Source organism: Lottia gigantea (assembly GCF_000327385.1).
Source record: "Lottia gigantea unplaced genomic scaffold LOTGIsca_78, whole genome shotgun sequence".
In the NCBI taxonomy this organism is placed as follows: Eukaryota; Metazoa; Mollusca; class Gastropoda; family Lottiidae; genus Lottia; species Lottia gigantea.
Window position 1 is genome coordinate 1,410,827 of NW_008710601.1, and position 15,233 is coordinate 1,426,059.

At 33.8% G+C, this 15,233-nt stretch overlaps 2 protein-coding genes across 2 annotated transcripts; both read left to right on the forward strand.

Moving 5' to 3' along the window:
* Nucleotides 1-503: 503 nt before the first annotated feature.
* LOTGIDRAFT_132168 (hypothetical protein) lies at nt 504-980 on the forward strand (the record flags this gene model as incomplete). Its single annotated transcript, XM_009066604.1, has 1 exon — nt 504-980. One exon carries the CDS (start codon nt 504-506, stop codon nt 978-980), a length of 477 nt encoding a protein of 158 aa, XP_009064852.1.
* A 7,148-nt stretch (nt 981-8,128) lies between these two features.
* LOTGIDRAFT_132229 (hypothetical protein) lies at nt 8,129-8,779 on the forward strand (the record flags this gene model as incomplete). The annotated part of the gene is made up of 1 exon (XM_009066605.1): nt 8,129-8,779. The coding sequence occupies one exon, from the start codon at nt 8,129-8,131 to the stop codon at nt 8,777-8,779; it is 651 nt and encodes a 216-aa protein (XP_009064853.1).
* Nucleotides 8,780-15,233: the final 6,454 nt, after the last annotated feature.

Here is a 15,233-nt window from a genome sequence, read left to right on the forward strand (position 1 = left end):
GTTAGGACGTAGAACTCCATTAATATCTTCCTTAAAATCATTACCAATAAAATAAATTCTCTGTTTCTTCTACTGAATAATTTCAGCCGTAAATTCAACATGTCGATAAATATACATGTGAAGATAACTTATCAGTTTTATTTTATGGTTATGGTTTATATTCTGTTCTTATCTATTCCAAACTAATATGTTAAAGAAAATTATAGATGTAGATTATATGAAGATGCTCCAAAATATGCGAATTTTAATCTGCAAAAGACATTATATTGTTACGGGAAAATAAAACCGATACTTCAATAGAAAAATATCAACAACAGAATCAAAACCACATTGTAAATATCAAGAAAGACGTCTAACACTGAAGAAACAAACACTAGTCATAGGACAAAAATATTCCAAAACGCTCTAATCCCAGTTATGCCCTATCGTGCTGGTGGCACAATGCTCTTAATTTTAAATCCACAGTGATTAGCACATTATTTTCAAATTCCGATGGCAGCACAATGTTTTTAATTTCAAACCATGTTGGTAGCAAAATGCTCTTAAACTCAAATCATGTTGGCAGCACTATTCTCTTAATTTCAAATCCTGTTGGCAAAACAATGTTCTTAATTTTAAATCCTGTTGGCAAAACAATGTTCTTAATGTTAAATCCTGTTGGCAGCACTATTCTCTTAATTTCAAATCCTGTTGGCAAAACAATGTTCTTAATTTTAAATCCTGTTGGCAAAACAATGTTCTTAATGTTAAATCCTGTTGGTAGCACAATTCTCTTAATTTTAAATCCTGTTGGGAAAACAATGTTCTTAATTTTAAATCCTGTTGGTAACACAATTCTCTTGATTTCAATTCCTATTGACAGCACATTGCCCTTAGTGTCAAACCATGTTGGCAGCACAATTCTCGTAGTTTCAAATCCTGTTGGAAGCACAGTGCTCTTTATTTCAAATCCTGTTAGCAGCACACCGCTCTTCAATTAAATCCAGTTGGCATCACAGTGCTCTTAATTTCAATTCCTATTGGCAGCACATTGCTCTTAGTGTCAAATCCTGTCGGCAGCACAATTCTCTTAATTCCAAATCCTGTTGGCAGCACAGTGCTCTTAATTTCACATCCTGTTGGCAGCACAATGCTCTTAATTTCTAATCCAATTGGCAGCACAGTGCTCTTAATTACACATCCTGTTGGCAGCACATTGCTCTTAATTTCAAATCCTGTTGGCAGCACAATGCTCTTTGTTTCAAATCCAGTTGGCAGCACAATTCTCTTAATTTCAAATCCTGTTGGCATCACACAGCTCTTAATTTCAAATCCTGTTGCCATTTTTATTACATTCTAAATAACGGAACACAGTTTTATTTTATATGATCTCAGCCCCGAAATGTCGCTTAAGAATTTTAATATTCTGGTGCAGTTGAAAATATTCCTACTACTATTTTAATTTTCTATTTGCGCATAGCCAACAGCCACAGGTCAAAATAACCTCGGCCAGGCTGACATTCCAACTTGCAGAGAGTTGCCAAGTCTTCTTTCAATCAAATTATAAAAATCAGCAATGCTAATTGTCTATCTTTCATTTCAAATTGCCATAACTTAAAACTAGAAAAGATGATCGATGATAAATGAGATAAATTTGGCGATTTAAAAGGGAAAGATAATTTTTAAATGTTTTATTTTAGCAGAAAATAAATCTCTTTTTCCTTCAATATTTAATTTAGTCCAATTAGTAAACCAAATTTAGTGAATTAAAAGAGATGATTATTTTGGATGCTTTGTCACGACATAAATGTTTTCCCCTTTTAATATTTAATTTGGTAAATATTCATCTATTTGTAAATTTGATTCGGGCACCATGTAGATTTTAACGAAACAGTTTATTAAAGTTTTCTTGTTTTTTAGTAGATTTGAACATTCAATTTAAACGTACAAATAAGATCAGTGTGGTCGATTAGTCATAAGCCACGTGATTTAAGTATATTTCTTTTTTTACTGCGATAGATTACACTGCAAGTGCATGACATTTGTTTAAATTGCAATAAATTCTACTATTCAAAATAAAAATTTGACCAAAGTTTATTTACTTCAGCTGAGTTGAGAAGCAGAGTGGCATCGGTATACTTTGATGTTGATGTGCAGATTTAAAAAAAAGATTGGTCAATTGATCTGGGTTGGAAAATAAAAAAAATCTACTTTTGTGGTTCATTTATAGATTATAACGAAATATATAAAATTCTACTGGGTCTAGGTTAGGAAAAAGGGTAAAGCAGGGCTTGTACTTTAGTGATTTCTTTATAAAAAGGTAAAGCAGGGCTTGTACTTTAGTGATTTCTTTATAAAAAGGTAAAGCAGGGCTTGTACTTTAGTGATTTCTTTATAAAAAAGGTAAAGCAGGGCTTGTACTTTAGTGATTTCTTTATAAAAAGGTAAAGCAGGGCTTGTACTTTAGTGATTTCTTTATAAAAAGGTAAAGCAGGGCTTGTACTTTAGTTATTTCTTTATAAAAAGGTAAAGCAGGACTTGTACTTTAGTGATTTCTTTATAAAAAGGTAAAGCAGGGCTTGTACTTTAGTGGTTTCTTTATAGATTTTAAAGAAAGAATAATTGTTCAACTGTATAAACAGGGTAAAATCTGTACATGTGGTTCATTTGGTAGAATTGTAGATTTGAACGAAATAAAGTTCATCTGGGTTGGTAAATAAAAGACAACCAATGCTTCTAGTTCATTTGGTTGATTTATAGATTTGAAAGAAATATAGCTAGTTCAACTGGGTCGGTAAACGAAAGACAATCAGAGCTTCTAGTTCATTTAGTTGATTTATAGATTTGAACTAAATAAATTAAGTTCATCTAAGTCGGTAAACAAGGTCATATCGAGGCTTGCAGTTCACTTGGATATGCAGATTTAAAAGAAATATAGGTAAAAAAAAAAGACAGTCAGAGCTTCTAGTTCATTTGGTTGATTTATAGATTTGAAAGAAATATAGCTAGTTCAACTGGGTCGGTAAACAAAAGACAATCAGAGCTTCTAGTTCATTTAGTTGATTTATAGATTTGAACGAAATATAGCTAGTTCAACTGGGTCGGTAAACAAAAGACAATCAGAGCTTCTAGTTCATTTAGGTGATTTATAGATTTGAACGAAATATAGTTCAGCGGGGTCTATAAGCAGAAGACAATCAGAGCTTCTAGTTCATTTAGTTGATATATAGATTTGAACGAAATATAGTTCAGCGGGGTCGGTAAGCAGAAAACAATCAGGCTTCAGTTTATTTGGTTGATTTCTAGATTTGAACGAAATATAGTTCAACTGGGTCGGAAAACAAAAGACAATCAGAACTTCTAGTTCATTTGGTTGATATATAGATTTGAAAGAAATACAGCTAGTTCAACTGGGTCGGTAAACATTCTAGTTCATTTGCTTAATTTATAGATTTGAATTAAATATAGTTCAGCGGGGTCGGTTTTTAGTTTATGGAAATACAATCACCACTGCAAGTATGAAAATCTGTCGTTTGAAGTGGTACATTATTCTTCTTAAGATATCTGATTAAACTCGTATCGAAAAAATAACTCCCTAATGGAACGTGGAAATTAAGTTAACTTTCGCAAGCATTCTTTAATAAGTTAAAATTTAGATTTTTTGTTCAAGAGTTATTTGTACCTAAAAGTCTTTATTTTTCTGATGCTAGGATGAACTGTAAATTGCCTTTCTTGAAATCTAAATGAACTCGTATTTTGATTTATTTTAAAAATTAAACCCATGTAACGTTAAGTGCATGTAATGGAATTTTCAGATTCATCTTCAAATGATAAGTGTATAGAATTCTAACTGGCGAGATTGAAGTGGATTGTATCTAAAATTATAGCTCATATTTCACCTGCTTCCTGTTGGTTTAGAGATGACATTTTCTACTCCATCAAGGCATTTTTGAAAAATGTCAGCACTGAAACACTTCCATTTCTGTCATGGGTCATGCAAACTAGTTCAGTCTTTGGAATTGAACAATAAATCTGGTCCGTGTGCCGCAGATCTTATACCTTAAATATCCCCATACGGTAAATCGTATTATAGCCGCGCCACATCGGAAAGACATCCTTACTGAACTGCTACGGAAAATTATCTCGGATGCTTAGGTCACCATAATCATGGTATTAGCTTGTAGCCTCACCACGGAATAGAAAATGTCTGTAGACAAGCGCCGTAATATGTCCATGAACGCAATTAAAGTCAAATACAACAGGTCCACAGTTTTTATTAGAAACGTGCTTTGGGAACACAATATGGTCGCATATGCAAAGGTTTGAGTGCGACTATTGTGTAATTTTATGATCCAATTTTTCTCGCGTTTTCTTCACATTTTCCGGCAACCTAGTACAATTTTGCTCGCGTAAGATCGCAAATGGTCGCAGTCCCATGCGATAGGACTATTATTATACTATGTACTTTTATCCATCTTATATGTCAATGTCGATCGATTTGAATTTATTAGCTGGTTAATATTTGTTTTTTTCTTGTATCATTAATTTGTTATGTTAGATACAGTCGTTAAATTGTCCATGTTATATACATCACAGCATGAAAGACAGTTGAAAGAAATTAATCATATTATTTCACATGTCCACAAGACATAATTCGCTGCATGCTCGAACTGTATTTCTGTAAACTACATGTACTGTAACAGTACATTTTCAATTCCAGACTGACCTTAGGTCGGATGCTGCACCTCGTGTACAGAATTGAACTGTGGTTTCTGAAACAGCAATAATTGTTACCTTCCACCACATTCAAGTCGCTAGCCGAACTGCATGTACAAAATTGATGTGGTTTCTAAAGGAATAATTCATTTTTACTTAATATTTTTTTTTACACAATATTTTCGTTTCTGTAAGAAATATTTCCATATTGGCAAGGTTATATTCTTTTGCTAGAGATAACAGTTATGAGCTAAATAATTATATTTGTAGCCGGTGTAATCTAGTCCAATAGGAGTCATGCGTCAATCACGAACATATACTTGACCTTGATCATATGAAACCTCTATTGGTGTCTGTAGCTATCTATTGACTTAAATGTTATCTGGCAATGAAATATATTGATAGATTAATATGATTGATTGTAACACAGTACCAATATCAGTTTAATTAATGCATTGACCTTTTAAAATCTGATGTTTACGATTGATATATTCAGATTGGCATCGAAGAGATACCAAATCATTAGATGTTATTGTATCCAATGGGTAAAGAAATCTTAATATCAACGACTTCACGCTGCCTATCATCCTTAGCTAATTATAGCAAAGTTCCATTTCGAAATATTATATCCTTTTCCATTGCCACAAACGAACTAGACACTCGATATTTAAAAAAACTAAACCCATGCGTAAACTAGAGACCCTGTTTGCTCTAATACCATTGCCCTGGCAAAATTCCTCGGTGTCTATAGTTCAGAGCAGAAAAGCAGGGCATCTTACATCATTTGTTTTGCTCCCTTAGCCCAGAAAAGTATGCTATCTAACAACACGTTACCACAGCGGTCGGTGCCATTTGACTTTCGAAGGACCGTTTTGGAAGATACTCGGTGGAATATTTACTCTTTCGTCTAATTTAGAAGATACAAATTCCATGTGAACGGTTAAGCCAGAGATTGTTTCCTTTGAGACGTGTTTGTATTAGATACTGGTTGCTTCGTTGGATTTTAATTGATGTTTGGAAAGCGTATTTTTATTGAAATGATGTTTGAGTCTGGTCTGGTTTCCTTTGAGAGAAATTATGTATAAAAATTACTCATCTGAATTTTAAACTTTATTAAGAAACATATCATGTTACTTGTTGTTCTTGTATTTCACGAAGAGTTTTTTTACATAAGTGTAATTGTGTCTTCAGATACATTGTTTTATAACTTTTGTAAATGTTTTGTTCAGATGCTTTGCTTCGAAATTTGTAGTTGTTTTCCATGTATATCGCTTTGAAATTTTTTAATTGTTTCTTCAGATGCATTGTTGTCATCTTTATAATTGATTTGTTCAAATACCTTGCTTCGAAATTTGTCTTGGTTTCACGTAATGAAATTTTATAATTGTTTCTTCAGATGCTTTGCTTAGAAATTTGTACGTTTCGTTCAGATACATTGTTTCAACATTTTGTAATTGTTTTCCTGGTACATGTATATTGCTTTGAAATTGTGTAAATCATTTCTTCAGATGCTTTGCTTCGACATCTTTTTTTTCTTGATGTATAGCTTTGAAATTTTGTAATTGTTTCGCTAAGTTACATTTTTCCGATTTTATGTAATTTTGTAATAATTTCTTTACATGCTTTGCTTCGACATTTTGTATTTTTTGTCTTGATGTATTGCTTTGAAATTGTTTTAATTATTCCGCTCAGATACATTGTTTCGACATTGTGTTATTATTTTCTTCGGACGTAATGAAATTTGGTATTTGTTTCTTCAGATGCTTTGCTCAGAAATTTGTCACGTTTTGTTTAGATACATTGATTCGACATTTTGTAATTGTTTCTTCAGATGCTTTGCTTAGAAATTTGCCACGTTTCGTTCAGTCACATAGTTTCGACATTGGTATATTACTTTGAAATTTTGTTATGGTTTCTTCATTTGCTTTGCTTAAAAATTTGTATTTGTATTCCTGATTATTGTTTTAAAATTTTGTAATTGTTTCTTCAGATGTTTTGCTTCGAAAGTTGTCATGTTTTGTTCAAATACATTGCTTCGATACTTCGTTATTACTTTCTCGGGCGTTATGAATTTTGTAATTGTTCCTCCTTGAGAAATTTGTCACGTTTCGACATTTTGTAATTGTTTTCCTGGTATATTGCTTTGGAAGTTTGTTATGGTTTCTTCATTTGCTTTGCTTCAAAATTTGTAATTGTATTCCTGGTATTTTGGTTGGAAATTTTGTAATTGTTTGCTTCCAATTTCAGATACATTACCTTGAAATTGTGTTATTGATTTGTTTATATATTTTGTTTTAAAAAATTGTAATTACTTTATTCAGGTGAATTGTTTAAAATTTATGTAATTGGTTCGTTCATTTACATTGTTTTGATATATCTATAAAAAATCAATACATAAATTCGACATGAACTAATTGTTTTATTTGACAGTATTTCTTCAAATTTTTGGAATTGTTGGGTATACTGAATTTATACATTCAAGATAGTGACGAAGTGAACATTAGGAATTGACCTGTATACTGAACTCTACTAGTTCTTAGTCCATAAACATATATAGGGATAGGGTCCATGCTTGATAATGACAAATATAATTTTCTAAAAATGCCTTTACTGCTTATTAGGATGCCGAACCTTGCACCGCGTAACTCATTAGAGAACATAAACATCAAGAAATATTTATACAACTACTTCAAATAAAAGACGTAATATATGAGTTCTGTTCTTAAAATAGATGAAATAACTTCTCAATTTCTAGCATTTGTGGCTCATTTAAAGTTAATAGGTACATTCTATCACATACATGTAAACGATTGTTGAGACAAGAATGATGGCATATGTTCAGGATTATTTAATGCTATGAATGAAAAATGAGGTTGGGTCAAAGCTATTTAGTTTGAATGAAAAATATGAATGGGTTCATGCAGTCAAGAAGCGTATCAGATAAATGATCCATCACAAGTTAGCTCTTTAGCTTCAAACATCGTTCTGATTCGGTTTAGATGTTAGTATTTAGCATATTACATTTACGATGTTGAAACAAAAATGTGGGTAATATCGTCCATATCACGTTTGGTTTATTGGGCAATAAATACACTAGGTTGGTCCTTAGTTTGTAACTTTTTTATTTTTCTTTGTCTCATCTTTTCAATGTGATCCAATTAATAAAAATATATTTAATAAATATTTTAAACCTACCCGTTCGATTTATTACATAATAATTGTTTACGTTACAGGTAGAATGAAGTAGAGAACCGCTTTATCAGCTATTATAGAATCTAAATCGTTTATTAATTGCATTGTTTGTTATTGATCAGGCATACATATTAAATGTACCAATGAACTATGTGCACTTACAAAGAGTGATGTCAAGATGACAAACTTATTCGCAGAGAAGACAAACCCAATCGCAGTGATGACAAACTCAATCGTACAGATGACAAACCCCATCGAAGAGATTGCAAACCCAATCGCACAGATGACAAACCCAATCGCAGAGATGACAAACCCAATCGCAGAGATGACAGACCCAATCGCACAGCTAACTAACCCAATCGCACAGCTAACTAACCCAGTCGCACCGATGACAAACTCAATCGCACGGATGACAAACCCAATCACACAATTGACAAACCCAATCGCACAGTTGACAAACCCAATCGCACAGATGACAAACCCAATCGCACAGTTGACAAACCCAATCGCACAGATGACAAACCCAATCACACAGATGACAAACCCAATCGCACAGTTGACAAACCCAATCACACAGCTAACTAACCCAATCACACAGTTGACAAACCCAATCGCACTGATGACAAACCCAATCACACAGATGACAAACCCAATCGCACAGATGGCAAACCCCATCGAAGAGATGGCAAACACAATCGCACAAATGACAAACCCAATCGCACAGCTAACTAACCCAATCGCACAGTTGACAAACCCAATCGCACAGATGACAAACCCAATCGCACAGTTGACAAACCCAATCACACAGATGACAAACCCAACCGCACAGATGGCAAACCCCATCGAAGAGATGGCAAACACAATCGCACAAATGACAAACTCAATCGCATAGCTAACTAACCCAATCGCACAGTTGAAAAACCCAATCGCACAGATAACAAACCCAATCGCACAGTTGACAAACCCAATCGCACAGATGGCAAACCCAATCGCACAAATGACAAACCCAATCGCACAGTTGACAAACCCAATCGCACGGTTGACAAGCTCAATCGCACGGTTGACAAACTCAATCGCGCAGTTGACAAACCGAATCAATCGAAGAGATGTAGTCATCCGATGTTCATTAAATCAGTGCTATCAACTGGATTGGATTGGATTCCATTTTTGGAACGTGGTCAACGTCTGACAACTGCGAATTTGCAAACGTCGACTAAATCTAACTATCGAATATATGCGTTCAAACAAAAATTGTTTGCTCTATAGCGGAATTGTTTTTTTCTTCTGTGGACTTTCCCATTGGGATACCGAGTTGACAGCAGAAAGTATACATAACGTTTCGGAACACATGTCTGTCTTTCCAAAACACACAATACCTCTTACATTTTAGCTTGTCAACTTAATCCTCTATTAAATAATTCACTTAGATAATGCCATTTATTTTGTTTCAATTTTCATTTTTCAAATTGAATATGACAGAAGCAGACTCAGATAAAGTTATAAATAACGATATGACTTTTTATACCTTCAATTCTGGATTTAAAAAATCCATTAGTGAATCGAATTTCCACTTCCCTTAAAATTTATGAGTCTGGATATATTTGTACATCATCTTATGACTACTGATCATGTTTGGGGTACATAAAGAGATCAAAATGATGTCAAGTTGCTTTGCACAAAATATATCGATATGCATAGATGTTGTCAGGGACGCATCTGGAAAATGCATGAGAGAGGAGAGCCAAAATCGAGAAGTTTCTTTCCGAAGCGAGGCCGAAAGGGTCGAATCTGCTTGTGTCAGGGCTGTCAGAGGCCCCCAAAAGGAAGCCTAGAGGTATTATTTAGAGGTATTTAATTCCCAGTTCAAAATTTTCGCTGGCCTGAGGGAGACTGGGCATGACCCAATGTTCAACCTCCATTGGATGCTGTTGCTTGCAAGTATCTATTTCATTTGATTCTGTTTTGCATTGGATTAGTTTGATAAACGACATTGGGAACTCTCTAACGATGTAAGATTGGTTTGGTCATGTTCATTGGCTGGTCTGGTCAATTTTGTCTACATATCCCCCGGGTGATTGGGACTATGACTATTTAGAGTCCAAGCTAGCTACTTGTTGAATCGTTCAATCGCGAGCTTCTGGCCAAAGTTTTTCAAATACTGACTTTCGCACAACTGTGCAGTGAAACTGAATATTTTATTCCATATATCAAAAAGGAAAAATCTTTAACATCCGATTCTTTTACCATGGGCTGACAAAACCATTGCAAGCAATCTATAGAAATCGCGATTTTTAAGTCAAAAAAAATTTGCGCAAAATTCTTGATTTTTTTCCAGTTGGAGACGAGTAATTCCGAACAAACCGTGACTCTAAGGTTTTGAATGTGCCGACTGATTAAAACAATTATCACCTATCATTGTCAATCGAATTGAATTTCAACTCAGATGTAAAAAGCTTTACGTCGATTGGGTAAAGAAATTTTCATCCAAAAGAATTTCAGTTTGGACGTTCAAAGTCTGGTTTGAAATCTTAATCTGATTACTGGTAATTACAATTTCCTTTCTATTTTGGTTAAGAAATTTTAAGCTCTCTGTGGTGTCAAATCGTGGGATGGGATAATGTATCGAGCCTCTTTAAGTGTATTACAGGCTGGACTGAAGATTAGGCCAATACTGCTGTCCTGTGTCACCCCTCCCAATATGTCTGTGGGGAGGTGGGGGGAACTGCAAGGCTGAACAATTCAGGGTATCAAATCAACGTATGCAGGGACCAAACTCTGGACCTCTGGGTCTAACTCGTAGCATAACCCCGGCTCTCATACAGTGCCGGAGCCAGTTTTATGTCCGAGGGATTGCCCGAATTTATAACCTAGTTATGAGATTTTTGCTCGAAGAACTTGTTTTCGTGGCTGAGAGGGGAACTCGGCTGCCCCCTCTGCCACCCCCATTGATTCCGCCACTGTTCTCATAAAAAAGTTTCAAGGCTAAATATTCCACTGATAATAACTCTTCATTCTTACATTGTTAATAATTATTTCAAATTAGACTGTCTGTTGGAAATTATGACTTGTACTTTTATACAAATTTACCTTACATTGCATATACCCTATATTATAAGACAAGATGTAAGTGAACAAATACGTCGTCAAATGCCAATTATCTCTGAAAATCTCTTTACATAAATATTTAACAACAAAAGAGAGGACCTTAAATTAAAAACTAACCACAAGTTATCTTAAAGTGCACACAAATACCATTTGATGGATTTTTTAAGTAATACCACGTAACATTTTAACCCATTAACATCGTGGATGCCATTAAAAGATGAATAGACATCCTGAAAAAAAAATACACTCCGCCTACCTTTTTGACCGATATGGAAATTAGATTAAGTATGTTTCCTTTCTAATTAGGCACCAATATCTCAAAATATAACTAAAAACTATTCATTTTGTCAGTAATGGAGTTAATGAATGTCCACCAAAGGAAAGACTGGCTTTCTATTCTTGTTTGTCTTGAATACAAGAATACATTTGATGGAACATCAAAGACCTAGAATGCGACATTAAAAAGAAGACAGAGAGCAAAACCTTTGGTTTGATTCTAGTTATCACAATGCTTTCAATTCGATGTAGATTGCTGATGATATAATCACATGCTCTTAAAAAGCCGTCCTCTGTTTGCGATGCAATATAACTAATGACCAATTAATTACGCCAAGCTTTGATCGGTTAAAGTAAAGTACCAAATCACAACCATAAACGTAAACTCATTTGGCCTTTCAGAAATCTGAGAAATAAGATGGTCATTACTTGTAGGTCCAAAGAACATAAGTAAAGTCTTCACATGTAAGTTCTATTATTTGAAGAACTAGACATATTTAGTCGTAGGTAGGCCTACTTGTTTTCGGATGTGGCAATAAATTAAGGACCCGAATTCTGGAGGTTGGCCAAATGATAGATTTCTCAACAGGAAATCGAAAGAGAGTAGGCAAATGCCTCTGATTGCACACTTCATGGCATTTCCTTTATTTGCCAAATTTGGAATAGAAAAATGGGATGTAAAATCTGATTTCATTTAATTTTCTGTACGTGATTGAGCGTTTTTTTATTTTTTTTTTCCGCACTCGTCAAAGTAATCCAGTACGACATATATTTTGTTTCAGCAATTGCCAAAGTAATTTAATATTTATGTATTTGATTGTATTAACATTGATATCCTGTGATATATAGACAAACTTTCGTGTTAATATACACTGGGTATATAAATAAACAGTAAATAATTAACGTATTGTCTGTTCTGGTTATCCTTTAATATTTCTGTTCATCCCATGATCAATATTAATACTCCCTTTCTTTATTACAGATTATCACCTAGAAGACTGAAACTTACAGAAGGAAGTCATTTTGTCTCGTCGTCTACTCTCTTTTTGGATAGTTGGATTTTATTGGTTCATGACCTTCGAAGTCCATTCGGATATGATACCGCTTCTGTTCTTTTTTCAGAAACTGACTCGCAAAATCGCAGAAGAATGAATTCGATGCACGTCAGAATTTTTTTGTAGTCGGAAATATATTGCCTAAACCCAGTGGCGGCGGTGAGCAGTTCAAACAATCGTCCAAATCACACGAAAATAGCAAGTAAATAGGAACACCAAACTGAACAGAATTTAGAGTTCGAATAAGTAACCCTTATTTAGGGAAATTAACTTATGTTTTTGAATGGCGGAGGAGTGAACTCAGTAAACGTTAAAATTTGTTGCTGTTATTGTCGCAAATACATCGGAATACACCCTGTGGCTGCGTTAAGTGGGGCAAATTTACATCCATGTTCCAAATCAAAAGAACATAACAAGTAAATACGAACACCAAACTGAACAGAATTCAGAGTTCGGATAAGCAACCGCTTCTGTTATTTAAAAATTAACTTATATTTTCGAGTTGTGCAGAGTGAATTTGGTGACCGTTAAAAGTTGTTGCGGCTGTAGACGCAAATGACTCGGTCACTGCGCCAGTGATAAAGATTTACACCCATCGTCCATATCACGAGAAAATAACAAGTAAATACGAACAGAATTCAGAAAACGTATTTGGAATCCATGAAGGTCAAAGACTAAGTGGAATGTGATCTGGAAAATCTATGACTGTGTGAAATAAAGGTATAAAGCTATGAATGATAATTGACTTGAAGATCCCAAGAGATTTAGATAGAGTATAAAAACAGTATTGAGAAGTAAAGGTCTTGTTTGTATCATAATAATACATGTTCGAGATACAATCTGACTCGGTCTCTCTATTTCAGTTATCCTTTGCTGGTTCTCATATGAACTATGTTTTTGACACGGTGATTTATGGCAAAATATTTTTAAGTAAAATTTTGAAATTTCGAGCGGCATGGCTTTAAATATTTAAAAGGATCAATACAAGTGTTTCCACTAACATTCTTCAGTTTGGATTTGCTTTCAGTTATTTATTATGTGTGAATGAGTGCACCATTTTCAACAGCATTTTCTACATCTACAAATTTTGATTTCGGTGCTTTGTAATCGGATCTTGCATGTGTAGTTATCTCCAATCAAGCTGCTCATATTGAAGAACATTCATAAGAGCATAAGATATTATAATTTTTCCATCTGGTCTTACTTGACCACTCCAGCAAAGTTTATCATTAGGAACTGATGAAGCAAGGGATTTATCGATTGTTTTGAAATATATGAGAATATTGTAACACAAATTTAGCGTAAAGAATAAAATATCAATAACATAATATACCATATATACCATAATGACAGGGTGAAATGAAAATAGAAAAACCTATCATATTTAATGTGATTATCAGACTTGGTGATTTATTTTCATCAGATCATCTCAAAATCATATTTACCAACGATTGATTTATTATTGTAACGTTCGTTCTACAGATTCGTGTGGTTATATGCCTTTGTTGCACGCTTCGTGCTTTCTCGGCATTAGCGATTCTGAAAATGGTTTTACAATAACTCTTTATAGTTCAGATGAACATTACAAAAAAGAAAGGTGATTTTAGAGAATATTCATGCAAATTTTTTAGATTTTGAATCTTTGTGATATATTGTAAACTCACTTGGGTGTCTTGTATCGATACAAGTTTCTACTGGCTTCAAGTTAAGATTATAGGAGTATAACAAACAATAAATATACAGTATATACAAATATCTAAGAAACGCTACTGATATACTTCAGATATATATGATTATATAACAGTGAATATTCACGAATAACGATGCGAATTTTTCCGATGTTATGTTATGTGATATCATGTAAACTCACTTGGGTGTCTTGTATCGATACAAGTTTTTTCTGACTTCAAGTTAAGATTATAGGAATATAACAAACACTATATATACAGTATATACAAATATCTAAGAAACACTGTTGATATACTTCAGATATATGTGAATATATAACAGTATATAAGAATTTAGTATTTAAACAATATTGCATATCGTTAGCGTGGACATTGAATAACCTTGATGTTAACTAGCTTTTAGGTCTGCTGTCCAGGTGCTAAGATCATTATGTTCCATATGTAATTACTTTTCCGGTATCGCTCCATTTAACCGTCAATATTAATAGACGAGAAAGTCTTCTCGTGCCATCGTCATTGTGAGTAAAGCAAAATGAAGTGGAATGGCAGATTAGTCTTAGAGAAAACTAGACGATCACTCGATACGCCTTTAATGCCGTTATCTTTCAACTGAGAATACACATGGAATTTATAAGGTGGCTCTTAAAAACTGAAGACAGCTCATTGAAAGATACTTCTCAACTCCAGTTGAAATAATTGTATGATCAGGTGTAACAATGTTTTTTTGCGGAGAAAATCGAAAATAACAGAAGTTTTCACTTGGAATTTATGTGTGAAATCAACCGAGTGAAATAATATTTTAGAGTTTTTTTTAAAGCCAGGTATCAAAGGAGATAAATACTTGTACATTTGAACACGTTGAGCAATTGGAATTTAATGAGGTATCATTAATTCGTAGTTTAATTTTGTGGCAATACGCTTGGGTAACTTTTTATACTGATGCATAATTTACACATTTGAACTGAATTTGCCATTAACCGGGTTGAAAATCGATTTTCATGTGACGTGATATAAAATAGTATGCATCAATACAGAAGACATCATACATATCCAGAATAGGATAGTTTTTTATGGTCGCATTATTCTGCCACTTGAAAATAATTTTGGGTTATTTTGTCATTTGACTTAAACTGTGACTATTGCTAAGCGTGTTAATTGTGATACAAATTTTAAAAATTTGCAATAGTGATAAGGAGTATACGTTGGTCGCCGAAAAAAATTT